Source organism: Trachinotus anak, unplaced genomic scaffold (assembly GCF_046630095.1).
Source record: "Trachinotus anak isolate AG129_WGS33_773 ecotype Australia unplaced genomic scaffold, CSIRO_AGI_Tana_v1 ptg000013l, whole genome shotgun sequence".
Lineage (NCBI taxonomy): Eukaryota > Metazoa > Chordata > Actinopteri > Carangiformes > Carangidae > Trachinotus > Trachinotus anak.
This window is the reverse complement of record NW_027273864.1, coordinates 20,416,142-20,442,547: the sequence shown is the minus strand read 5'-3', so window position 1 is coordinate 20,442,547 and position 26,406 is coordinate 20,416,142. Positions and strand designations below refer to the sequence as shown.

Sequence of the window (26,406 nt, the reverse complement as noted above, 5' to 3'; positions counted from 1 at the left end):
GCAGAGGGCGCCCGGTCTGCTCTTCACATGTCGCTGGCTCATCATCTGTCTGGGAAAATATCGTCTAATGAAAAGCACAGTGTGTGTTTTGGTGGGGGGATTCGCCATCCGAAACCGATCGGCTCTGTCTGCGTGAAATAGGGAATGAACGACGAGACAGCATCGGACAGCTGGAAGAGAAACTCCGGGTGCTCCAGGTGAAGCTGCACAGAAGCTAAGCTAACATAGCACTGACTATTACTTACTTCTGTTAGAAGATTTTCTGAACGGCTGCTGGTATTAAACAGCTGGCTGTAATTCTTTCTAACAGGCTGTAACTTTGCTAAGCTGGCTACTAAAATAAGGTGCCAGTTATGTGAATGAGTGTGACTGATCAGAACTGTAATCGTGTTGATTGATTAATAATACTGGAAGCTGGACCTCTTGATCACTGTGTGATTACTGATTCACTGAATCTAGAGAGACAAAAAGATTTGTAAGTACTATTAGACATCTGTAACCCCACATGTAACTGTATTAACAACCTATAGCAGTGTCCTCAGCCTTTTAAAAAGCTCAAACTGAGCACAAACTCTAACCGATTAACTGCTTTGATTATAGATTGCAATCTGTACTATTCATACAGTGTGTACCATACAGATGTCAATGCACAGACTTGCAAACTCTTGCTTCCTGCATATCCAGATATTTGTGAGCCTTTTTCCCCCACAGGAGCATATCTCCACATATATTACTTTTGTGCAAGACATTATTTATTCAGAGGGTCATTTCACCTAATATCACAACAAAAAGTTTTTTCTCAGTCATCCCTCTGGGTAGTCATGTGGATATATTCAGGTTCATATCCACTGCTGCAGTTTCTGTTGCCACAATAAAAAGTAGATATGTAAAAGGTTAGGTTATAGTTATTTGGTTCAACTTAAAGGTGAGGTTTTCTGGATTTGTGTAACCAGGACATTGTTTCTGGAGAGCTACAAGCTCTGTTGTATTGAGGTGTTGAGAGAAGTCTTGTGCCAGATATCTCAAAACCTTGTGTAATTTAGGCAAGTGCATACATTTTAGGATTAAAAAGTAAAAAATATAGGCTAAAGGACAAAAACTGCGTAGCCTTATTTCCTCTGACAAGCTGCAGTCAACTGTCCATCTCATGCTCTGGGTTTCCTTTTATTCAGTATTGAGCAAATGCTGGCTGTGAATCCCGGAAAGACGCCCATCAGTCTGCTGCAGGAGTATGGAACGCGGATAGGCAAGACCCCAGTGTATGACCTGCTTAAGGCCGAGGGACAGGCCCACCAGCCCAACTTCACTTTCCGCGTCTCCGTCGGAGAGATCAGCTGCACCGGCCAAGGGCCCAGCAAGAAGGCAGCCAAGCACAAAGCAGCCGAGGCTGCTCTGAAGATGCTCAAAGGAGGTCTCGGAGGTCCTGCCGGAGTTGGTGTTGGAGTAGACGGGTTTATTGGGGTTGACGTGTCTACTGATGGAGATGGGTCAGCTTCCTGTTTATTTGTTTTACTGTTTCTTTCCACAAGCTCTCCAGCAAAATGATACATGTAATGAGAAAACATGTGTGGATCCAGCAGCAGCTGATGTTGTAGCCAAAATAATATCTCAGTATGCTCTGTACATCTAATGGCTTGTCATCCGCCTGATATTTCAACATTGAACAAATGCAAGATTGAGGTCTGTGTGGTTTCTTTACTTCCTCTTGTTTTATCTCATCTTTTGTGCAGCTCCCCGTCGGAGATGAAGACCTCAGGCAGTTCTCAGCAGTCTGAATGTAACCCTGTTGGGGCTCTGCAGGTAATGAAACAAAGAAAACTGCATTGGTTAAAGTTAAATTTTGTTGTTTGACTTTCTTCTAATGAATACTGTCATTGTTTCATTGGTCCTTCCAGTCCAGTATGTCTCATTAACAATATCTGCAAATTGTTAATGTCTGTGCTCTTCTCTGCCAGGAACTGGTGGTGCAGAAAGGATGGCGTTTACCAGAGTACACGGTCACTCAGGAGTCTGGTCCAGCACACCGCAAAGAGTTCACCATGACCTGCAGAGTTGAGAGATTTGTGGAAATCGGTAAAATGCATAATCTTTCATTCTGAGTGTGCGTGTTGTGTATGTTTGCAGATTTTTGTCTGTTTTCCTCCACATTTCATGGTATTGAAATTTGTTTTAATAACCCACATGTACCATCTTCTCAAAAATACCATGTAGTTGGCCGTCGGTGATGAAACACTGAAGCACTTATGCTACTTAAGAAATACTGATGATAGAAAATAGCTCATTGAGACTGAAGAAAATCATACATACTTCCTTTTATAGGGGTGTTGAGTAGTTTGTGACCTTCACTGACCGCCACTGTTGATATGTAAATTGCAGTGGCACAGTTGCCACTAACAGACGGAAATATTGAGGTCCCATTTAACAAGATATACAAGCAAACTCTTAAGTTGCTTACAAAGTTGCAGTGAATGGCAATCATTAGGTCAGACCAGTTATCAATCAGTGGTCATTACTTGTGCAACATGACTGATAATTTCCAGTTCATCTGTAGGAAGTGGTACGTCCAAGAAGCTAGCCAAGAGAAATGCAGCAGCAAAGATGCTATCGCGTATACATGACGTCCCAGTAGACCTGAGGACCAGCAACGACGCCGACACAGAAGATGACACGTTCACCATGGTGAGAAACTAACAGAAACAAAACTTCTCTGTGCACCAGTTGGCAACATATACAGGAATACTGTAGGGTAACTTATTACATCCTCAATTATATTATATTTGCATCACATAGTGCTTAATAATGTCTGCTGCTTCCAGTCGTTTGTCATTCCAATATGCATCTGACATCCCATTACCCCTTTTCTTACTCACCAATCTTCCTGACAGGTAATAATGGTGTAATTTCATCTCTCCTGCACACACACACAGCACATGGGGAGCAGAGCTGAGTCTGGCAAAAGTAAAGGCTTCAGCTGCACATGGGACTCTCTGCGTAACTCTGCTGGAGAGAAGATCCTCCAGCTCCGCAGCCACCCTCTGGGCATGCCCTCCGACTCCAACTTCTGCTCCTTGCTGAGCGACCTGTCTGTGGAGCAGCGCTTTGACGTCAGTTACCTGGATCTAGGTGAGTTCACAAAACGGCAGCATTCAAATGAATTACAATGACATTTACTTGTGATGAGCACCACATTCTGACTACAGTGGAAGGCTGAGAGGAGTGTGTGACTGAATGGACATCGTCAGCTCCACGTCTACACACATGAAGAGAAGCATTTCAGTTAGGAGCATTCTCTCACTGCTTTCACATCTGCATCACAACACCTGCACAAACCAAGACTTGCAGAGCATCATGGGTACATTTTGATGGCGGCATTCTGTGTGGTTGCTACTACTGTCACCAGATATGGAGGAAGTAGCCTGCAGCTGCATGTTGTCACCTTGTGTGAACCACTTCATCTGTGGACAGCACTTCAGAGATTCACGAGAACGTCACGTTTTTTTTACAACTTGGGACTAAATTTGTTAAAATCAATTGCAATTTAATCGAGTAGAATATTTTCTGATTTCAAAATCAGAGTTGCTTGGTTTTCTCAGTATTGTATCATTAGATCTGATGTTAGTTAAAACTCTGCAGAAAACATTAATGATCAAATATTTAAGAAATATTAATTGATAAGATGATAACCAGTAGTTTTAGCCAAATACCTCAGTAAGAAATTAAGAAAACTACAAATAAATATTTATTATTTTCATACCTATATTCTGGCGAATACTGTTATAGCAAAATATTATTATGATACATTATACAGTATATAATAGATGTAATATCTGATAAGATCCTCTATTATACACCACTACATATTTCTATTTTTATTTTTTTTATTCTTATTTTATTTTACTTATTTATTGATGTATTCATTGTTTTGCTATTCATCTGGACAGATTTTCAATAAAGGCTCATCTTATTGTATGAAATGTCAAACCTGGATAGAATAAGACCTTGTCGACGTGCAGCTGGTATCACTTGGTGGTGTCACTTCAGGCATGTAAATGTTGTCACTCATATGTTTATGGTGAGAAAGAATGAAAAAGAATCACAGCTGTCAAATCCCTCATCAGATTGATAATGGCAATGAAACCTGTCTGTGAAATGCCACTGAAATGTCAAACAGATGTGGAGGCTGAGACACATCATCATCATCATCAGCTGTTCGGTGCTTTTCAACATTCTTGTTCTTTCCCATTTCAGAGGAGCGCAGCCTGAGCGGCCTGTGCCAGTGTCTAGTGGAGCTGTCCACACAGCCAATCACAGTGTGCCACGGCTTTGCTCCGAGCATAGATGCTGCTCGAGCCAACGCCGCCCACAATGCACTGCAGTACCTCAAAATCATGGCTGGAGGGAAGTGATGTCATCTTCCTCCTCACAGACTCAAACTTGCAACTACACATTGCCAGGATAAATTTCCACTTTGGACAACGGAGGCACTTTTGTGATGAGTTCAAATACCGTGAATCACCTCAAATAGAGAGAATGGAAATGTTTTCTGCCCCCAAATTAACCCCTGGAGCCCCTTTTTTGGTCATTTTGAGTTCTAATTGTCGCCAATGGACATTTACTTGCCCCAAAAACTCATATAAACTCCTCTCCTTGACATTTTGCATATTTTTCACAAATTATTTTAAAATGCATTGTCAGTATTTTTAGTTTTTGTTGTCCTCCATACACAGGGCTGTGTTTTCCCAAAATCTAGAGTTGAAAAAGTCTACCTGAAATTTTGAATGGTGCTTTTGGAATCGGTTGCCAAAAAAACTGGAGTCAAATTCTGGTGCAACAAAAAATTGCAAAAACGTCAAAGAGGCTCGTAGAAATTGGGCTATGGAATCACTAATCTCATCGATGGATGTTAAAAAAAATTACAGCCATGCTGCTGAAACATGGAGAAAGAGACTCTGCTGAATAAATAACAGAGGATAATTATTTTAAAGACTGCCCCTTTTTACACATGAGCTTGTGCGAGGCTTGAAAAATGTGGCTTCTCTTGTATATTAATTTGAATCCCTGAAACTTAAACTGTTTGTCTCTGTGATGTTCTTAATGTTTGGCCTTAAAGATTTGGATTTTGGACATTTTTCCCCCTCACAGTTAAAACTCACTCTCTCATTTTATCTGTATTTAACACACATTTTGAACTCATCAGGTTTTGTTTTTGTTTTTTTAAATGAACCCTTTGTAATCATGTTATTCTATTGAATTCACTGAAGTAGACTTGTGAGGAAGCTCCGTAGACTCTTTCATGAATTGCCCATATAAATTTGTGTGATTTTGCCCCTTTATAGAATTCCTTGCAAAGTACAGTGGGGACCAAGTACAGGAATGTTGATGCTGAATTCTTAATGCAAGGTTTTACATTTATGAACACTACGAGAGAAAACAATCAGAAGACCTCTTTTAATTGTGTGGATAGTTGAAATAACAATACAGTTCAATTTAAAATCTACTTATTGGTTCAGTTCACTTCTGAATGTGCAAACAACACAAAATGTAATTATCACAGCATCAAAATTTGCCATTTTCTCTAGTACCCTTGCATTAGGACCCTTGTAAATCCATTTCTGTGTAAGACAAAGGGCTTAAAAATCACTGAGTCTTCTGATAAAGAATTGTTGTTGTAATTAATGGATCACTAAACAAATTTTCAATTTTCAATATAATTGACCAGACAAATCAAGCTATGTGGAATTTCAAAGCAATTAACTGAAGAATCTTTTAGTGTTTGTTGTATTGTTTCATTTTTAATTTGTGTTTTTTTTTTTTTTGTTTGTTTGTTTGTTTGTTTTTCCTTTCAACAGTGTGACTGTGATTCCTGTGATGACATTTGAAAACTGATGATGGTCATTTTTCAGATTATATTCTCAGACTACCTGTGTCTCTCTGTGAGGTTTCATTACCACCTCTCTTACTGCAGCTGAATCTCTGTGGACATACCGCCTTGCACTCTGCTGAAGTGAGTATTGAAAATAGTTACCAGTTTGCACTACTTGAAAAGATAATGTCCTTTGCACAATGCAGGCTGACCGCGTTTCTGTACATCAACTCTGTCTGGTGTCAAGTACAGTACAGTGCATTTGATGTAACACTGACCTCATTTTCTCTGAAAAGGCAGATCTGCATGTTGGTTGTCCTTTTACTGAAATAGGGAATTTAACAGCTGGTTTTTAGTGAATTTTAACATTAAATTTGAGATATACTTCTTTTTCTTTTGTAAAAAATGTTGCCCCCCCCCCCTCCTTTTTTTTAACAGTGAACTACAGTATGAGCTCTATGTGAAATAAACTTTTTTTTTGTGAATTTACTGAGAACTGTTGTAATAAATCGAACATGCTGTAATTCCAGATTGACTGATTCAAATATGATCCACACAGTATTTTACCAAAACTTTAAAATAACCGTCTTTCTTTATTTACAGTATTCTGTATTGAGAATGACCACTGGGGGAAGACTTTAGGCCCTTGCATGGACACAATTTCCATATCATCGGCCACAGGTAGGGTTGCCACCTTCTGTGTGAAGAAATAAGCCCACCCCCCATAGCCAGTGATGCAAACATTTCTGGAGATTTCAAAATGCTGATACTCTTTCATTTTCTTAGAACCCTAAAATATCAAGTGTAACAGAAAAATGCAGTGTACTACTGATTTACAGTTAAGTATTAGAGAGGAAAGCAGAAGTCAGAGCAAAGGGCTGCAGGTCGGACTCAAACCCGGACCACTGTGGTTAAATATAAGCCATTAAGACCACTGGCGCCCCACACAGCATTGTCACTTTTATATACATAAAATGCAACCATACATGTATTTTCTAACAGAACACAGAGCTTGTCAGTCTACTGCTCATGATAAACTTCTTCAATCCACTTGTAGGCTATAACCGGTTTGGTTTTACTTAACATTACATTATTCACAGTACAGCATCACAGCACATTTATATTCCAATACGGGACAACGCTGTATTACACAGGACAGCTGGTAACACTAGCCACAAGCGAGAAAACTCTACTATGAACGTTGTTTACACGGAGCTCTGTGTTTCCTGTCATCTCCCATGTCTGTCTGATGAGGGACTGACTTCTTCATCTGCGTAGCCGCTGCTGTCTGACTGCACGCTGTCGCCACGGACCACTTCACCTAGGATGAGGACAGGAGCACAGTCAACTAACATATCCATGCACTGTATACCATCGCACACTCGCAGCTGCAGTCTGACCTGAATAGATACACAAATGCACGTTCAGTATGTTCCCAGTGACAAAGCCACCTGCACAGTGACCTGTATACACACGTGCCTCTCAGTCAGAAACCTCCCCTTTCCTCATAAATTCAACACATACGCACTTTTCTACATACAGTAAATTAAAACGTAAAATGTTCCAGTTCACCGAGATATTTTTTTGCTCACAAAAATTTGCATGTCTAATAACATCCTTCTGTTAACACATAGAGAAAGCTGCAGCGTGAACTAACAGCATGCTTTTTTTAACTACGTTTATAATCGTCTAAACAGCCTGAACGGTGTTTTATGAAGTTAGCAATTTGGTGGCCACACAAGCTGCTTATCAGTGGAAATAGACATTTTAAAATTATGATGAGTCATGTTCCTGTAAAGCACGACTACAGTGTAGCAACAATTGTAACTACTGACTGTGGCCGTCTGTGTTCATGCAAAAAAAAAATGTCACTTGCACACAAAGAAAATATAAATATACTTCACCTTTGTATTGTAATTTGGTGGACAATGTAGCATCTGAGAGTCCATAATCCTCCTCTCCTGCACTATGCACCTATTGTGAGAAATGTATAAAGCATTTATTATATACTGTATGTCTGCTGTGACTCTTGAATAATTAGAAAACAAGAATAAGAAAATCTGTAAAACCATTGGGGCTGGACAATACATTACAAACTGTTACATAATCAAAATAAACAAAATATGCTATGAGATAATCTACATCATGGTTCACTATGTAAACCTATTCACTGATAGAATATCAGAGGTTCAGTGGTATCACTCGTTCCTGGTTTCCTTTTTGATATATTAAAGACAAACACTTATTTAGCCTGATCTAATTAGATTCTGTTTATTGGTTCTGCAAATCATGCTTAACTTGTTTGACAAATAACCAATCAAAATCATTCTGACAACTGAACAACTGACAACTTAAAAAACGAAAGAATAAACTTTTTAATAATTTTTAAACTTTTTTTAATAAAGATGTTGATGAGCAATAACAGGCCCTGCGCTGACAGTGCACCAAGGAGCCATCCACTGGGGACCGCAGTAGGATGATTGTTTAAACTAATAATAATATGGGTCCTAATATGGGTCCTTTTTTCTACTAAATTCTTTCACCTTGTTTCTTTGACCCATTTACAGAAGAGGTCCCTTCTATTAGAGTATATCAAATTTGTTAAAACATCTGAAAATTTTTGTTTATTTCTTCTTTATAACCTCGCAATTTGTGATAAACTAAAATATCTCAAGGTTTTTTTCCCCACCACTGTTCAGTTTTGCATTCCTGTACTTGTGCAGTAGTATTGTTTCATGAACGTACCTCCTCCAGCTCAAACGAGTTAACCTGTTTTAGGTTACTGGAGAAATCCCCCAGGCCCCGGTGTAACAGTGGATTCAAGTACCGGCTTTTCCCCCTGTTCAACGACTCCTTACATGTCCGGACAGGAGGGATGGTTGAAGTATGGCTGGAATCTGGTGTGTTCAAGGAACAGGAAGAGGCATCGTCCCCCTCCCAGCCAGTCACAGTGATACAGTAATGGGTATGGCTGCCATTGGGGGCCAGGACAGGAAGTGATCTAGATGTATCCGCCTCTCCTGAGGAGGCAGCATCAGTGCCAGAGATAGGGCTTTGTGCATGGGGTTTATGTGATCCTGGACATGATGTGTCTGTGCTTTCTGTCTCAGAGCAGATAAGAGGTAAAGTGTTGGTTTTCGGGCCGTGTGTGTGCTGACAGCAGAAAGGCGCCTGGTGTACACTCTCGACTATCTGTGGACAGATGAGATCATACGTAACCTTGGCAACAGGCTTTACCTCAGCTGTCCTTGTGTCACTTTGAGTGGAATATGAGTCCTGCTCAGCCTGACATGAAAGAAAGTGATGATCTGTTTCTATCACAGTTTCTCCCGATAATGATGAGGCTAGAGATGTTCTCATGCTGTGAGTCCTGCTGTCAGGGTCTGTTGATTGGACACAGTTTTCATCAGTGCCATGGTTATCTGTTTGTTTACCACCCTGCATCTCATTATCACAGATTTTATTTCCATTTTGAAGAACGTGTATGTCCACCACGGTCTGCTGTGTTTGCTCTTCTTTGCCACTGTTACAGGGTTTATCATCCTCCACGACAAGCCTAACATCCACAGCTGAATTACTCCTGTTAAATTCCCCCAAATCCAGTCTCTTTGAAGCCCCGGCCTTGACTTTCACCAGGACTATATCCACGACATCAGGGAGGCTGGACCTTTTCCTGGGTGAGGGCTGCGGAGAGGTGGAGTCCGACCCGCGAGGAGAGCCGGTGTAGAGGCACATCTTGGAAACGGTGTCCTTCAGCCTCTCCACTGGAGAACGCGGCTCGCTGCGGACACTGCTCCTGAAACGTTCGATCCTCTCCACGGGAGAGGAGAAGGTAAACTCTGGTGTGGCCAGTTTCTGAAGAGGGGTACGTGACACATGGGAGTAGAGGGAGTAAAAAGCGTTGGCCATTGCTGTGAGCACTTGGACTTGTCTGAAACGGCCTGTTGAAAGAATAAGATGTAAAATAATACAAGTGATATGGATCTCATTTTCTACATCCCTGAATTTTTTTTACCATATCACACATCAAGCAATCTTACACAAGTCACATGACAAAGATAACCTACAGCTGAGTGATTCAGTAAATCCATAGTCTTACTAGCAAGAGAGAGGCTGGGGTCCTCCTCTCGTATCCGCCGTAGCTGTGAATCCAAGAAGAGGCGGAAGTTGATGCCCTGAGCCTGGGAGGGGAAGGTGAAGAAGCGAGGAGGGATGCGAACGGTGACCTGTGGCTCATCGCAGCCGAAGCCCAGCTCATACAACGTCTCCTCTGCATCCTCCGAACACATCTGCAGGACCTCGGACACACTATTGTGAGTGTGGGAGAATGGTAAAAGTCAGGTGAAGGCCAGAAAAAGAAAAATGTTAAGAAGACAACATTCAAGAGCAAAGAGTCTGGGGATGACTCTGCAGACCTACAGAGGAATGAACCTTTTGAAAGTGTTGCAGCCTCACCTTGATGTGGTTTTACAGGTGGAGGAGGAGAGGCAGCTGGAGGCCATGCTGTGGCCCAAGTTCAGTGACGGCAGACATAGTCCAGCACGAGGGGTGCTATAGACACGACATGTGAAAAGTTATTGTTGCGTGTGACCCACAAATAAGATGAATACTAAAACAAGTCATACAGCTGTGCTTTAGAATGTAATCAAAGACATTTCAGCTGATGTCTTTGATTACATTGATTACGCCTCATTTCTAAAAATAAAAAAATAACTTTTCCTCTAAAAAAAATCCTACGAAAATAATTTGATATCAGTGCTAGTTTTTCATCTCATCTGTTCACTTTGGTGGAGGAGGTTGTTACTGACCTGCTGGTGAGTCTGCTATGTTGTCGTGTCAGGGAAGGATGCTGTGAGGGGCTTCACAGTCAGCACAGAGTGAGAGAGGGAGGAAAAAACTTCCTTTACTATAGATTTACATTTATGTTACATTTACTCATTGGCAGACGCTTTTATCCAAAATAGATAAAGATTAATATAGACATAGATTGATTGATTTAACCAGTTCAGAAAGTCCCATGTCTTCACATATTCATTCAAAACTAAAAGAAGTGCATGAAATGGACCATATTTAGCCCACAGTGAAGTGATACATTTCTGTCACACTTCTTAATCACATTCAATAGAAACAGCATCAGTGTGCAGGGGTGTAACCACAAACTAAAAATATCAGTGAAGAGACTTGTTCATTTGCATCTAGATCTGATTAAACCTTGAGAAGCATCAAAGGCAGTTCATTTTTCTTCTAATTGAATTGAATTATGTTCTTCTTCAGAAAATAGGACATGGACTTAAAAATACAGAGTGGCCACTGTCAGTATAATGATTAAAGCAAAATGGATTTATATTATTCACTAATACAAAATTACATTCTTTGTATCCTGTGGGGTTTTTTTTGTTGTTGTTTGTTTGTTTCACTGACTGATAACATCACAGTTGCTACTCACCCAGCTTCACATAAAATTTCTCCACCATTTATGACGGAAGCTGAAACAATGAATGAAAGAGAATGAAACAGTGCTGAAATGCATCGGAGTGCCAGTTTCACAGTTAATTTACAAACTCATGACCATACGAATATCCCTGTGTTGTGTTGGCTTCCCCGGTGAAATTTAGATTAAAAGACCAGTGTGTAAGATTTAGTGATATCTAGTGGTGAGGTTGCAGATTGCAACCAATTAAATACCCTTCCCCTCACTCCTCACTTCCCACGCATGTAGAAGGGCCTACGAGTAATGTAAAAATGTGAAGGGCCCTCTCTGGAGCCAGTGTTTGGTTTGTCTGGGCTACTGTAGAAACATGGTGGTGCAACCACGGACCTGCTCCCTATGTTGATATGAAGGGCTCATTCTAACCTAACAAAAACACAATGATTCTTAGTTTCAAGCAATTATACACTAATTGAAATAATTATGAATGTTATATCCCATTTCTGCCAATAGATCTTAAACACCGGTCCGTTAACATCACAGCACCTCAGACCAGGATGTGACTCAAGGATGAATTTTTTGGTCATATCTAGTAAAGGTGAACTGATACAGATTATATAATATTACACATATTTTTTTACACTAAAAGACATACCTTACACTTTAAGTCATTAAGCAATTAAATTACAAGCATTATGTAATTCTTTACCCTGTTGATTTTAGTCTTACCACATAAAATCATAAACAGATGTTCAGATGTAACTTTCTTTTCAGATATAAATACTGTATGTGTGGCCCTGATAAGATATGGCAAATGAATCTCAAATAAAAACCAGCAATCATTTTTGGATTATTCACTTTTGAGTTGTTAAACAAACCAAAAAAAGAACTCTCTAAGTAACTCTTTCTGAAAAAACATGGCGGAGGCACAGTAAACCTATGTAACACCTGTCTTTTCTGTAAGATATCACAATTGATTTGCACAAATGGGCCAGTGTTACCACTATAACAAACACAACGATAGTAAGCTTGAGCAGAGAAAAAAAAAAAACATTCATGATACATACCTAATTTTCCTATAAGAACATTTCCTGCTTTGTTAATTTCCTTTGTGTGTGTGTCTGTCTGTCTGTCTGTCCGTGTGTGTGTGTGTGTGTGTGTGTGTGTGTGTGTGTGTGTGTGTGTGTGTGTGTGTGTGTGTGTGTGTGTGTGTGTGCGTGCGTGCGTGCGTGTGTACTTACCATCAGCGCCAAGAGTCAAGTCATCGTCAAAGTTGCTGGCTTTGAGCACAGACTCTGAAGAGAGGACACAGTCATTGATTTAGTTCCTTCATATCTAGTTGCACATTACATGTTAATTTCTGAGTGTGTGAATATAAGATCATTAGAATTAGCTCCACATTGACCAGCTGCTACTACAGTAAAATGCTACTAATGATCCACTAGTATGATGTTTAATAGCACAACCCTCATATGGGCAAGTTTTCTGAATTATGTTTTTTGTTTGTTTTTTGATACAGTAGGTACATTTTGATAATTATATTTTTACTGGAGTGAGATTTTACAGTATGTTAATATTGCAGGTCTTGTTACTTTCATTTAAGTAAAGGGTCTGAATACTTCCTCTCCAGACAGGGTTAAAGGCAGAAGAAAAGTGTATTTAAAACTGTATATTTGATTTGCATTAACTACAACAGTTAGTATGTTAACTACAACACAAATCCCATAACTGACTTATGGTAAATGATATGTTGTTATTCATGACAACGCTTTATTTCAGTTCATACTCACCAAAACTCAGCTGGCCGGTTTTCTCTGAGCAGGCCCCTGACCTATCAGACATATTTCAATATTTACTGAATAAATACACACACAAAGGCACACACACAGACACATGTCTATTCAGCGTTATCTGCATGTTTCTTCTGTCAAATAAGTCAATGTGTTTGCATATGATAGCAGCCTATCTACAGCCTATGACTGTGAGAATCACTCAGATCTGCTCTCTAATCAGCTCTGAACAGGCTGCAGAAGTCTGTCAACTTCCCCCTGTAGAAATGTTCACATGCTGAGCAGAACTATGGCCAACACCTCCAAACTAATGTGGTCATTTTCATGTCGACTTCTCAGCAGGCATAAATCACCAAGCCACTCCTTTTACTGTACTATGTCACGGTGTGGGCTGCCATTTAGATGCACACATACTGTATGCAATACCTCACTGGATTACCACTAGTGCATCTTGTTTTTCAATGACTGATAGAGGAAGATATTAAAAAAATTCTCTGTGTGCTCACCTCCTTCCTTCAATCAGTTCCATCCAGGAAATGGGAACTGTTATTTCTCTCTACTTACATAATTATTTTACTTTAAAACACACGGAAATGTTGAGAAAAGTCAAATGACTTAGGTTGTGTGAATTTTTTTGGTGTAACAGCCTCAGGGCTGGAAGACTGGTTAAAACGTTTGTATCTATATTTGAGAGTAACATTTTTAACATATTCAGCACAAGCTTCAAAAGCTGTGTGTGTGTATGTCATGGCCTATACAACGTCAGGCAAAGTCAGTTCAGTTCAGTCATAGCTTTTAAGAAATGAAAGAAGCATATATATATTTCCAATGGAATTATAAAAATGCATCATCTAAGACTATTGTGGTGAAAACAATGCAGCGGCCTCCTTCCTGCACCTTCTTCCTGGAACACCTGACCTCAGAGAGTTTCCACTTACTACTTGCTGTTGTTTTGTCAAATTGGTTTCCAGAGACTGACACCTTGACCTTCAGAGCCTGCTAGAGTCTGTACTCAAAAAATATTATCTTTCAAAAGCAAAACACTGAAGTAAAATGACTCACCCACAACCAAGGAGCCAGTTCTCAATCTTTCCTGTGAAGCATCCTGTAGAAATCATACACATGCAGCGCTTAGCTTTGTGAGTAATCCTCATTAAGCAAACAACTCCGCAGGTTCTTTTATTATTTTCTGTCTATAGCAACTGTAAGCAACACAGGCCTATTCTGTTATGAAAAAGTGGAACCTCTGATTGCATTTAAGTAATCCTGTAAATTATGCCATCTCTAAAAGAAGAAGTGATCCAACTTTTTATCATTTGGGCAATTTCTTTTATTACACGTATTTATAATAAAAGGCTCACATCCTTTGTTAACTGAACTGTATAGATACCGGACAGATTTGTGGATGGATCTCTCACACACTTACCATCAGAAAAAACATCGTCGTCCGCTATAGAGGCAGATTGGAGGTTGCACAGCGGCCCTTCAGGGTCCAGTTCCTCCAGAGTGGGCCACTGTCGGCTGCTGTTGATCCAGGCTCGCCGCCTCACAGTGGAGGACGGGCTCTCCATTGCTTCAGGTCACAGACAGCCGGGGGGACATGGTAGGACTCAAGCTACAGAGACACTATCACGGGCCTGAGATGAGATATGGACAATATGTCTTAGTTTTTTTACAAAGGATGAGACAGATACCACTTTTACACTGAAGTACATCATAGTTTGTATTACGTGTTGATCCTCATAGACTGCAACATTAAAGTTGGCAAAGAGTAAACTATAGTGTGACATTAAAACAATTAATAAAACATGTTATACCTTTTCAGACATACATGTTACAATGATGACATTCTCTGACATGGTAAAAGTTAACTAGTATAATATTACTTCATCCATAATATAAATCAAAAGAGCACAACTCTATCCAGTTCAGGTTCGAGGTCAAGTTTAAGTTTATTTGTCATTTTAAGAGTAAGAACATGTAAAACATGAAACATGTGAAGGTCAAGAAAACCCTGGTACCATAAAGATTATAGAGCAGAGTAAACATAAAACAAGATATATATATATATATATATATAAACACACACAGTGCATAGATGATAAATGGAAAATATAAAAGGAAGGAAGATATATAAAGACAGATCCAAACACAGAGTGACAGAGAGATCTATCCAAATCTATTTTAGTAAGAACATAATTTTAATTCATGCCTAAGTGAAAGTCATAATTTCTGTAATTCCTATGAGTCCAGCCAAACAACTGTTAGTTTAGATCAATACAATTTTAAGGAACAGAGATCATGTATCATATATATATATATAAATGAATAATACAGGTTGTGATTATAAAGAGAATACAGGCTACCTTTTTGGAAGTATAGGTGAATGTTTCGCAGATTTTCTTTTCGATTATAAAGTCTGACAAATAATCCTCTCGGTGTTTACAGGTGGCACTGACTGTCAGCTGAATGAAGGAAATGTGCCCGTTCAGAGAGCTAAAGGGCGAACAAAGTTACCAGAAGAAAAGCAGCTTTTACCTCCACCGATGCAGGTTTCAGTTCTGCGTCAGCGGCGCTCTTTCTCTCGTTTCCTGTTGTCGCAGGCTGAGCTGCCCGAGTCCTGCTCTCTGCATTCTTCAGAAACTCTGCTCCAGCCTCCAGCCTGCTCCGGGCTTTTCAGCGATCGACGCACGATCACGAGTTTCGTGTAATTTCCTCCAGCGCGATGCTCTCCGGCCGCTCGTCTCGCTGCATCCGCGCGGACCCTTCCTCGCCGGGGATGGTGTGTGCGAGCGAGCCGGAGGAAGTGACTTTGCATCTCATCTGAAATACAACAGTTTTACCAGCGTGGGACGCAGCTGCGGCACATCCTGCAGAGACAAAAAGCCGACAGACTGAAACCTGTTGCTGGAAATGTCAGGGGTGAAGGTTGAAGATTATGATCTCAGCAGCAGTGTAACGCACCAGGCGGGCAAACTCCAAGAGACAGCAAAGCAGATCCTCAGTTGCATGAATTTAGCTCCCCAGTGTCATGCATTTTGATTTGGGGTCTCCTCTCCAGTGTGTGTAAGGTAAATCAACAAAACATGGAGAATGGAAACCGTGACTGAAGACCCTGCAGTGGACAGTCATCATTCTCTGTGGTGATTTGTACATGAGGCAGGTCACACACACAAACTTTCAGATTAACTTTTTGCTGCTTTCTAATAAGTCACCCATAAAGAGTTTATATAATCTGTATCAAATGGGTTTATTAATGATGAATAAATTAGCCTACTTGAACTTCCCAGATCAGTTAAAAGTCATCATTAGCAGCTTTTTGGTTGTTGGCTGGTGTTTGTCCTCCTCCAGCAGTGCAGTTTTTTTTTTTCTTTAGTTGATCATGAAGATTGTACAACTTTGCTTGATCATTTCTGTGGTTATACTCCACTGCAGTTGACAGTTATAGTTTGCAGGTTAAGATTGTATGAGCTCACACAATATGAAGCATTATGGATTAAACTACACAAAAGTATGTAAAATAGTTATAATTTGCTCCACTGTGACATAATATTAGAGTAAAATGCTTTTTACATATTAAATCATTCTGCGTGACCAGTACTTTTCTTTAAAAACATTTTGCTGATAATCAATCAATCAATCAATCAATCAATCAATCAATCGGTCAGTCGAACACAGATCCTCCAGTTGGCTGACATGAAATGGAGCATTTGTGATATTTCCCCACAGACCCCTTTCTTCTTCCTTTCAATGATGCAAAACTAGAATTAAAAACCTTTTAAAAACACACAGACTTTTTTAGCCTGCAAACAGTGGGCGAGTAAATGTGATTTCAGATGGACTTTGAGTAAACTTTAAGTAAAGTTGAGAGGGAAGTATTTATATTGACTAGATACTTTACATATTTTTACACACAAAACATATCAGCTGTGATGCACTGTTACAGGTTACTCAACTGAATACAAAACTATTAAAATTAGCTCCAGCTACTAATGATCCACTAATATGATATTTAATGGTACATCCATACATGGGCCATTTTTCTGAAATATGAGTTATTTTGTTAGATTCATTTAATTACATAATACTTAAATACTTATACGTGAGTGACATTTCGATGACTTTGAATTTTAATGGAGTATTTTTGCATTGTAATATTGGTACTTTAACTTAAGTCAGATGAAGTCAAATTTTATTCATAAAGCCCAATATTCAAAATGAATACTTTGCCTTAAGGGGGTTAACAATCTGCACAGCACATGACAACCTTTGTCTGTAGACCTGGATGAGGAAAAACTCCCCCCAGAAAACTAACAGGTGAAAATGGAAGAAACTTCAGGCAGTGCAACCAAGAGGGGTGTTTCTTCCAGGATTGACAGACATGCATTAAATGATCTTAATAAATCTTCCATCACTGCCGGGGTAAATTAGAGCCGGGGCCTGTGGACTGAAACATTACACTCTTAGTCCTTATACTGTGTGGTGTGGTGCTGGGGATGAATGAGAGAATTTGGTCGAGGAGAAACAGACTGAAGACACATGAGTGCTTGACTGCAGACAGAGTTGGGTGGATGCAGGCCTGGGTTGAGGATGAACTCCACCCTCCGTGCTGTTTACATGGGCACATGTGCTGCTTCACTGACAGCCCCCTCATACATCCCAATAATAAAAGCCCTCCCACAAGCGAGCCATTTTTCTCCTCCCAGCGCGGTTACAGCCAGTGTGTGATGGTGGTGGGGTCTCCTCTCCTCCACCCTGGCTGACTCCTCCCGCCTCCTTGCTGTTTCCCAACCCACAGGGCGCCACCAGGGAGTGGCCAGCGGCCACGGAGGCAAGACTTAAATACCCAGAAGTCCGCCTTCCTCCTTCCTCACCTCCGTGTTCAGAGCAATGAGCATCCATGCGCTGAATTGTGAGACAATATCACAGCTGGAGCAAGCGGAAACATCACCATTTATGTGAACATGTTTACTAATGGCGCCTTTTGAGCGGAAAACAGATAACCCAACGTCAATCATGCTCAGGGATACACCCTAACATGCTGGATCCCGCCCTAAACCCCGCCTTCGCTCTAATTACATTGGCGGGTAGAGACTCGTAGGCAGAAACGACCTTTCCCATTGGACAAGAGCAGCGATCCTTCACAAGCAGCTCTCACAGGGGTGCGTTTGTTTTACTGATGAGTAAAGTGAGACATCACGTCCACCCAGTGTCAGAGGACTAAGTTGAATATTAAGCACAGCGCGATGTCCTTTCATGACTGGACGGTTATGTGACTAAAAAATATGTTCAAATCGAAACTAAAACCAATCAATGAATCGATTGACAGAAAATGGATTAGCAACAATTCTGATAAGGTGAAAATATTAACAATTTGCTGATTCCGGCTTCTCAATTGTAAAAATTTGATGCTTTTCTTCTGCCACACACAACAGCAAAGTGAATATCTGTGGGTTTTGGGTCAAGTTTATTTTGATAACCTATAATTCTTAGTTAATAGGAACATTTGCTGGTTGGCCTCCGTGTTTAGCGCAGGTTGGCTGGCTGCACGAATTCATTAATCGAGCGCACCCGTGTTTTTCTCCTTCATAGCGGGCGGCCCGTCAAGTTAGTGTGAAGTTGTGAAAAGTTGTCAACCCGAGAAAAGAGCAGAGAAACTCCTCCCGTCTTCAAATTATGAGCAGTAAGTGAACTTTTTAAACTCAGTGGCGTGTTGTGAACCAAACTTTAAGTTAACAGTTCGTAGTGAAATCATAGTACAGCGTTTTGAGTGTACTCACTGTTGTAAAATATGATGTTCTATTGTTTTCTAGCTAGCGTCTGAAGCTGTTTTAAAGTACCAACTACTTAACTGCTAATTGTCGGCACTTAGCTAACAACATTTAGCCAGTCAGGCAAAGCTGGCTAACTGGTGACTATTAACGTAACTTCTGCTCCTAAATGACACTGCCTGCTTACACAACAGTTCATCTTAGTCCTATTTCCTTGAGCTAGCTAACTAGTTATATTTAATAGTGCAGCTGAAACTCGTTAGCTAATACTTAGCACTTTTCCTTCGCATTGCTTGTTGTGGTGAGTTTACGTTAGCTTAGCTAACAGGCTAGCTGGCCCTTCGAGCACTTGTGGCATAAATTTCCTTGCATTTTCCTGCTGAATTTCTTCACGTTCACAATAAAAAGGTTTGGTTATTTTTTTTTGTGAGGTCGACTGTGCGTCCACTGCGGGGTTTTTACCCGGTTGTTGGATACAACGTGAAGTCAATGTAGTGGTGTGCTGGTTGTAAGTGACGGAACTTTTCTGAGGACTGATCTTACAAACTCTTCCTCCGCAGATCAGCAGCAGGGTGAAATGGCCGCTGTGGGGAGCGGTGGAGGCTTCAGTCAAAAGCGAAACACAAACTCTCAAGTAGGTTGACTGGTCACATTCACTTGCTTGATTGCCAAATCAGATGGTGAACATTTAACTATACTCCTCAGCCATACTCACTGAACCTGGTGTTTATTTCCTGTCTGATTAATTGGGTCTGTAACTCATCTGTGTCGGGACTAGTGCGGGGTTGTTGATTTTTCTCTCCAGAGCACATGTCACTGGGGTGGGGAATGGGCAGGTAAATTTCGCCCACACGGGGTGTTCCCGTCAAACCCCGGCACTTCGTGTGCATTTCGCTCGGCCCATTTGGCTGGCCTTGGAGGGGGTGGCTAGAGGAGTGTGTCAGTTTATAGGGCAAAATAAAAGTGTGGGAGGGAGATGGGTGGGTTTGGGGGGAGGGGAAGCCGAGCCCGCCGCTACTCCGGAAAAAATGTGGTCCCTCCCATACTCTCCCACCCGGCTTCACCCCCCCCCCCCCCCACCCCGGACAGCCCACTTCAAATGAAGTGCTGCAAAGAGAACTTGCATGACAAAAGTGGGTTAAATATTTTTAATGGAGCTTTGGGAGTGTTGCAGTGTAGCATGTTCAGATTTTATAAAGCAAGTCACACAATTTCTTTCATCATATTTTTTAGAAAGTTTTCAATACAATTTCTTTCAAAGTAATTTTTTTTATTTTATAATCCAAATGTCCTTTGGCTTATCTTCTCGTTTTATGAGTTTTTAAGAATGGCTCTTTTACTATAACTGTGTCTTTGCTTTTTTATTATTTTTGATCACTTGTGTGATTATCAATTATAACAATATAACAATTATATTTTACACAGCTGTTATTATTTCCTTTAGTATAAAGTATTTGCATACTGTATAAATTCTCTCTCTTCTCTTCTCCTTTCGTTTATACTCTTTCTAGGACTCACAGCAGCCATCTCCTCTTGCCTTGTTGGCAGCCACTTGCAGTCGAATTGACACCCCTGGAGAGAACGATTCACCTACAGACCAGCAACAACAAAACCAGCAGCAACAGCTGGACCTAAACCAGGGTGTTTTCACCTCCAGTGCCAACGGCTGGCAGGTTATCCCTCTCAGTGTTCAAGCATCCTCAGGCACTAACACAATCACCACTGACACTTCAGGGGTGATGACAGGAGGAGACCCAGGAAAGAGCAGACAGGTGCTGTCACCCTCAGCAGCTGTTGTAAGCACTCAGGGACAGCAGCAGCAGCCACAACAATATGTAGTAGCTCAGGCACCATCGATGCAGGGTCAGCAGGTGCTTACCACCATATCAGGTGTGATGCCCAATATTCAGTACCAGGTTATTCCCCAGTTTCAGACAGTAGATGGCCAGCCACTGCAGTTCGCACATGCTCCGCAGGATTCTGCTGTACCTGCTGCAGCTGGAGCAGGGCAACAGTTTCAGATTGTGTCTTCTCCTAATGGCCAGCAGATCATAGCTGCAACCAACAGAGCTGGTGCAGCAGGAAACATCATAACAATGCCCAGTCTCCTTCAGGGAGCCATCCCCATACAAAACATAAGCTTAGGTAATAGCGTGTTACAAAACCAGCCCCAGTTCCTGGCAAATATGCCTGTGTCACTAAATGGAAACATCACTTTGTTGCCTGTCAGTACTGGAACAAGTGGTGCAGGGGGAGATGCAAATGGTGGAGGGGATACAGGTGGAAACCAGCTCATACAACAGCAATCGCAACAGCCAGTGTCTTCCAGCAGTGGGGCAAGTTACATGACAAGTGCATCCGCTATCACCACCCAGACCCCCTCTTCTTATGGAATGACCCAAACACAGAACAGCAATGGAGCAGTAACAGGGACATATCAGCAGAACACAGCATCTTCTCTGGGTGTCCCAATACAACCAGACAACAGAGATGGACAGCAGCCACAGCAGATCCTTCTCCAGCCTCAGCAGGTTATCCAAGGTGCCACACCTCTCCAGACCATCCAGGCTGGGACTGTCACGACCGCAGGCGGTCAGGTATTTGCGGCTCCAACGCTCAGCCAGGAAGGGCTTCAAAATCTTCAAATTATGCCAAACACAGGCCCCATCCTCCTGCGTACTGTAGGTCCAAATGGTCAAGTGAGCTGGCAGACCATTCAGATCCAGAATCCGGCAGGAGCACAGATCACGCTGGCACCAGTACAGCCTCTTCCTCAACTCAGTCAGGCTCAGGGAGCTGCTGCAGCTGGAGGAGTATCTGTCAACACAGTGCAGATCCCAGGCATCCAGACCATAAATCTCAATACACTTGGAAGCGCCGGGCTACAGATGCACCAGCTGCAGGGAGTTCCCATTACCATCGCCAGCCCAGCAGGTCAGTCAGTAGCCTGTTGTTCAGGAATAATTTGTATTCAGTGTAAAAATGTATACATACTATTATGCAAATGTTTGCATAATATTTTGAGGAGTGAGCTATGTTAACATATATAATATAATTAGTATAGTTTGTGACGCAGTTGCCCCATGTGTAAAGAATAGTCTTATTTGTACGAAATGGTTATTTGACTTTATTGACTTTATATATGGTTATTTGTCATCATTATTCTTCAGAAATGTTCTCTCTGTTTATTTTGGCCTGGTTTTAAATAACAGAGGCTGTGTTAACCTTTAATTATAGTTAGTTCTTGTTATTTTAGACAAGACAGATCATTTCAGCTATTGTAGTACACAGCATTTGTACAGCAGTTAACTGACTGGCAGTTGGGCTGAGTTAACATAAATTAAAATTAGGTTTACTGGCTTTGTTTTTTCTTCCTAGATTTTTCCTCTGAAATGCAAACTGTCTTGTATCTCTGGATTTGATCTCCCTTGCTTTGTGTGAAGTGCACAATACTGGTTTAACCAGTTTAGCTGGCCCAGAGTGTTTGTGTTCAAACATTTTTTCTCTTTTATTTCTTTTCTTGGTAACACTGCATCTCATCAGATGATGGTCACATTACAGTACTGTAGCTATGAGTTGGCCACAATTTCTTTGTAATTGTAGGGATGTAACCTGACTCATTCCGTCTTAAAGGAAGGAAAACCCTCCTTGAGTTAAGTCACTGGCAGTCCCTCCCATTATTTTCCTATGTTTGTTAGTCTTCTTTTTATCAAATACTAACATTTTTGATGAATAATTGGGTCTGTCAGCCTTATCATGTAATAATGTGCTGCTACATATGTAGCAGGCTTTATTTGGGCAACAGCAGAACTGAATGGCTGATTTTTTTTGTGTCAGTGTCAATACTGACCTTAAACTTTTACTTTGCATAGTAGTTCAAATCTTAAGAGCTCAGGCTTATTTAACTGTATATTCAAGTGTACTCAGAGTACATCTTACCTGTACTTTGAATACTCCCTGCATTTAATATTGTTTGATTCTTAAGCAATGTTGAATAAAGATATAATGAGTACCCTAAATGAAGAAATAGTTGACATTAATTGGCGAAATTCATGTATCCTCCTGTCACTGGAAAAGACTTAAATTAGATCTTATCAGAAATTACCAAAATCTTGTAGTTGCAGGCAACATACAATTGTGGCTAGCACACATTTCTAATATACAGTGTGATCCAAAAAGTCTGAGTCTCTTTAACATCTGAGTGTTTGACATTTTCATAGGTTCTGAAAAACAAGCTGTGATCTCCTGTGGATTTTCCTACAGAAAAGACTGCAGAAAAATTAGATGTATGAATAAAATAGTATATAAAACCAAAACAATCTCAGACTATTGTATTAATGATCTTGTTCTTGAATATTTCCTGTTCCATCACTACAGGAGAGCAGGCGTTACAGACAGGCGGAGAAAGCTTGGATGATAGCACAGCCATGGATGATGAGGATATAAGCCCACCACCTCAAGGACGACGTAACCGAAGGGAAGCCTGTACCTGCCCCTTCTGCAAGGATGGAGAAGGACGGTATGTCACTGAAGCATATAATTTTTTAGAATGTAACTTCTTTTATCGTCATTTGTTGTTCAGATATTCTTAACTCATTGTCATTAAAGAACTTTGCACTTAATCAAATACTTGAACGAAAAGTAGTTAATCAGAACTGCTGTCCATAGCTACAAAAATAAAACCAGAATTATAATAAATCATAATTTTTCTTAAGAAAATATCAATGAGAAGAAAGTATTTTGCTGTAGTGACCAGGAAAAAACACAAACATTTTCACCTGATTGTAGACAGTGTCCTTACAGAGTGTAAGTGTGTTTGTAGCAGTATCACATGGAAAGGTCACTGTCTCTCTAACTCCAATTTGTGGTTTTTACATCAAGCAGTGACCCAAGTAAAAAGAAGCAGCACATTTGTCACATCAGTGGCTGTGGGAAGATCTATGGCAAGACTTCCCACCTGAGGGCTCACCTCCGCTGGCACACAGGAGAACGACCATTCGTCTGCGGCTGGTCTTTCTGTGGCAAACGATTCACCCGTTCAGATGAGCTTCAGCGCCATAAGAGGACGCACACAGGTACAAATGAGGACCTAGTTTATTGTGAGAAAGACATTGTGTCATCTTTGTAGTAGTGATGGTGATGTGCATGTTGGCTCATGTTCATACTGTCATTGCTCACTGGGACAGTTGAATAGAACAGAGACATCATTCATGTTATTAGTAACAACTGGGAGAGTAAAGATACGTCTCTGTGCACAAGTCGACTTGTGAAAGAGGCACATTTCATCATGAGGGAATCTTTTTTTTTTTTTTACCATGATTAATCTTAAATTTTACATCATCTTGAGGTCTTGAAGATTATTTTTCATTTCAGTGCACTGCATCAATACTTCATAAATGGACACTTAACAGTGTAGCTAGTCATGGTCTGAAGAAGTGCCAGCTGCAGCAGTTTTACTGATTTTTATTACTCCCCCTTTCCAGGAGAGAAAAAGTTTGTCTGCCCAGAGTGTCCCAAACGCTTCATGCGCAGCGATCATCTTTCAAAGCACATCAAGACCCATTCTAACAAGAAGGCCGCAGCCGCCACCACCAGCAGCACCACCACAGTCTCGACTGACGCCGCCTCTCCTGCAGCAGGAACAGAAGCCGGCACCGGGGCAGTGTCAGCCAATGACCAGCACACCATTGTCACCATGGAAACCTTATCTGCAGAGAGCATAGCTCGATTAGCCAGCAGTGGGATCAACATGATGCAAGTAGACCTTCACCAGATGAATGGCAACAGCTACTAAGGACGGTGGAGGAGCAGGAAGATGGCCTTGATGGATGTTGCTTTTGGACATTTGGGGTTAAAAAGGGCACGTCTTACTGCAGAAGCAGAACCTCTCAAAGGCTTCAGACTGGAGAGGTGGTCACAGATGCAACACAGCAGATGCTATTAAATTTGAAAAATGAGGCAGGAATATGATTTCTATCTTGTTCTATCTTGATTTCTAACCTGTGGCATTTAAGGGTCGGAAGTGGATGAGTTGGATTAAAATGTTAGATTAGAGGAGTCATCATGAAATTTTCCCAAATGGAAATGGCACTACACTAACATTTGTCCCACACAAAGACCCAATCTTACTTGATAGTGGGACTGCAATAAAACACAGACCAGCACACTTGATGTTGAATTGATAGCTAGTAATATTCTTTCTACAAGTAAAGAGGTGACACTACTAAGTCAGACACTCACACTTGTGTCTAAGGCTGTGTGCTTCGCTACTTGTCCCTCTTCACCTCAGGTGTTCACTGCCCTCTCAAACTGGGCTGCTGTATCAGGCCCCTCACGCTGATTGGCCCACATCAGCCCTTAATGCTCAAGTCCCCCCTAAAACTGAAATTGTAACAATCTGGAGCAGCAAATATGTTTCTCAGATTTCTGTGTTTTGGTAGAACTGGATGTGTTCACAAACTAGCAATCTAAGTATCATAGGAATAATATGCAAAGTTTTTTAGGGTGGACAGATTAGAAGGGGGCTGAAATACATGAGGTCACAACCAAGTCAGAGCCAGAAGCACTAATCAATGTGAGGATGTAGGTGTCAGAGCACTGAAATCCTGAGAATAACTCTTTAACCTCTTATGTAGGTACACACATTCAAGCCATCATGCTTTGATATGTTTATCATAGCAAAAACATTGATTTTTTTTTTTTTAATATGTGTATATATATATATTTTTGGTAATGTAAAGGCTACAGAAATCCTTAGCATAGGCAGGGTCATCTTACATGATTGCAAGAGAATGCCTTTCAGTTGTATGAACCTCTCATGCACAATCAATCTTAATCTTATGTTATTACTTTTATATATATATGTAGACAAATGTGTAAACTTAAGAGCTTCTCTGTCATAGAATTATGTTTTCTATACAGTCCAGATCTTCCCAGTACTTCTTATTCTGTGGTATACTTATCTTCCGAGACTTTGCCTTGCAGTCATGTTGGTTTCTATTTTCTTTCTGCAAAAAACTATTTGTTTAGTCATATCTGGTCAGAGTGAATTATTTTGTTATTTCCTGACAGCATAAACATGTAAGCTCAAAACCAAAGTTTCATACTCATTTTATAAGAAAAACTAGGAAATCCTTCTTTGGTCCATGAACTTTCTAATAATTTTTACGCTTGGTATGCATATGTTAAAGTTCTAACTGGAAAAGATCCAGCTTGAGGCAAACCTCGGACACACATCCCTTTGTTGTTTAAATAAATAAGTTGCAAAAGGTGACTTAGTGGTTACATCCGTTTTTCTGAACAGATCTTTTTCACCACTGTTTTCTTTGCTTCAGCATTCTGCTTAATTTTACATAACTTGTATAAAATGTGTTTAAAAATGATCCTGAAACTCGATAGAGTAGGTTCAGACAACAAGTGCTCTTACTTTCTTTTTACCCCATTTTAAATAAGGGATTTTATATTGTGTGTAAACAACTACTGCAAATGCCAACAGCTGGATTAAAATTATGAATATGCTTGGTCTCATTTCTTTCCAAACTTGTGTCTCAATCT

The 26,406-nt window shown here is 40.6% G+C and overlaps 3 protein-coding genes across 5 annotated transcripts; 2 read left to right on the top strand and 1 right to left on the bottom strand.

Moving 5' to 3' along the window:
• Positions 1-55: 55 nt before the first annotated feature.
• tarbp2 (TAR (HIV) RNA binding protein 2) lies at positions 56-5,920 on the top strand. Its single transcript, XM_071493593.1, has 7 exons — positions 56-197; positions 1,173-1,487; positions 1,731-1,800; positions 1,956-2,073; positions 2,552-2,679; positions 2,928-3,123; positions 4,249-5,920. The coding sequence occupies exons 1-7, from the start codon at positions 145-147 to the stop codon at positions 4,404-4,406; spliced, it is 1,038 nt and encodes a 345-aa protein (XP_071349694.1). The 5' UTR covers positions 56-144; the 3' UTR covers positions 4,407-5,920.
• A 504-nt stretch (positions 5,921-6,424) lies between these two features.
• On the bottom strand, positions 6,425-16,151 carry tespa1 (thymocyte expressed, positive selection associated 1). 2 transcript variants are annotated; one of them, XM_071493574.1, is made up of 12 exons: positions 15,620-16,151; positions 14,508-14,718; positions 14,144-14,186; positions 13,082-13,122; positions 12,533-12,586; positions 11,310-11,349; positions 10,672-10,722; positions 10,319-10,414; positions 9,963-10,171; positions 8,609-9,804; positions 7,768-7,837; positions 6,425-7,184 (listed from the first exon to the last, which is right to left on the bottom strand). In XM_071493574.1, the coding sequence occupies exons 2-12, from the start codon at positions 14,650-14,652 to the stop codon at positions 7,093-7,095; spliced, it is 2,037 nt and encodes a 678-aa protein (XP_071349675.1). In that variant the 5' UTR covers positions 14,653-14,718; positions 15,620-16,151; the 3' UTR covers positions 6,425-7,092. The 2 variants fall into 2 exon arrangements, with proteins under 2 accessions (XP_071349675.1, XP_071349676.1); XM_071493575.1 differs by lacking the exon at positions 15,620-16,151 and adding an exon at positions 15,448-15,600.
• A 2,523-nt stretch (positions 16,152-18,674) lies between these two features.
• Positions 18,675-26,369, top strand: sp1 (sp1 transcription factor). 2 transcript variants are annotated; one of them, XM_071493572.1, is made up of 6 exons: positions 18,675-18,764; positions 19,413-19,486; positions 20,364-21,786; positions 23,230-23,371; positions 23,734-23,927; positions 24,336-26,369. In XM_071493572.1, exons 1-6 carry the CDS (start codon positions 18,758-18,760, stop codon positions 24,644-24,646), a joined length of 2,151 nt encoding a protein of 716 aa, XP_071349673.1. In that variant the 5' UTR covers positions 18,675-18,757; the 3' UTR covers positions 24,647-26,369. The 2 variants fall into 2 exon arrangements, with proteins under 2 accessions (XP_071349673.1, XP_071349674.1); XM_071493573.1 differs by having other exon boundaries at positions 18,676-18,764; positions 23,737-23,927.
• Positions 26,370-26,406: the final 37 nt, after the last annotated feature.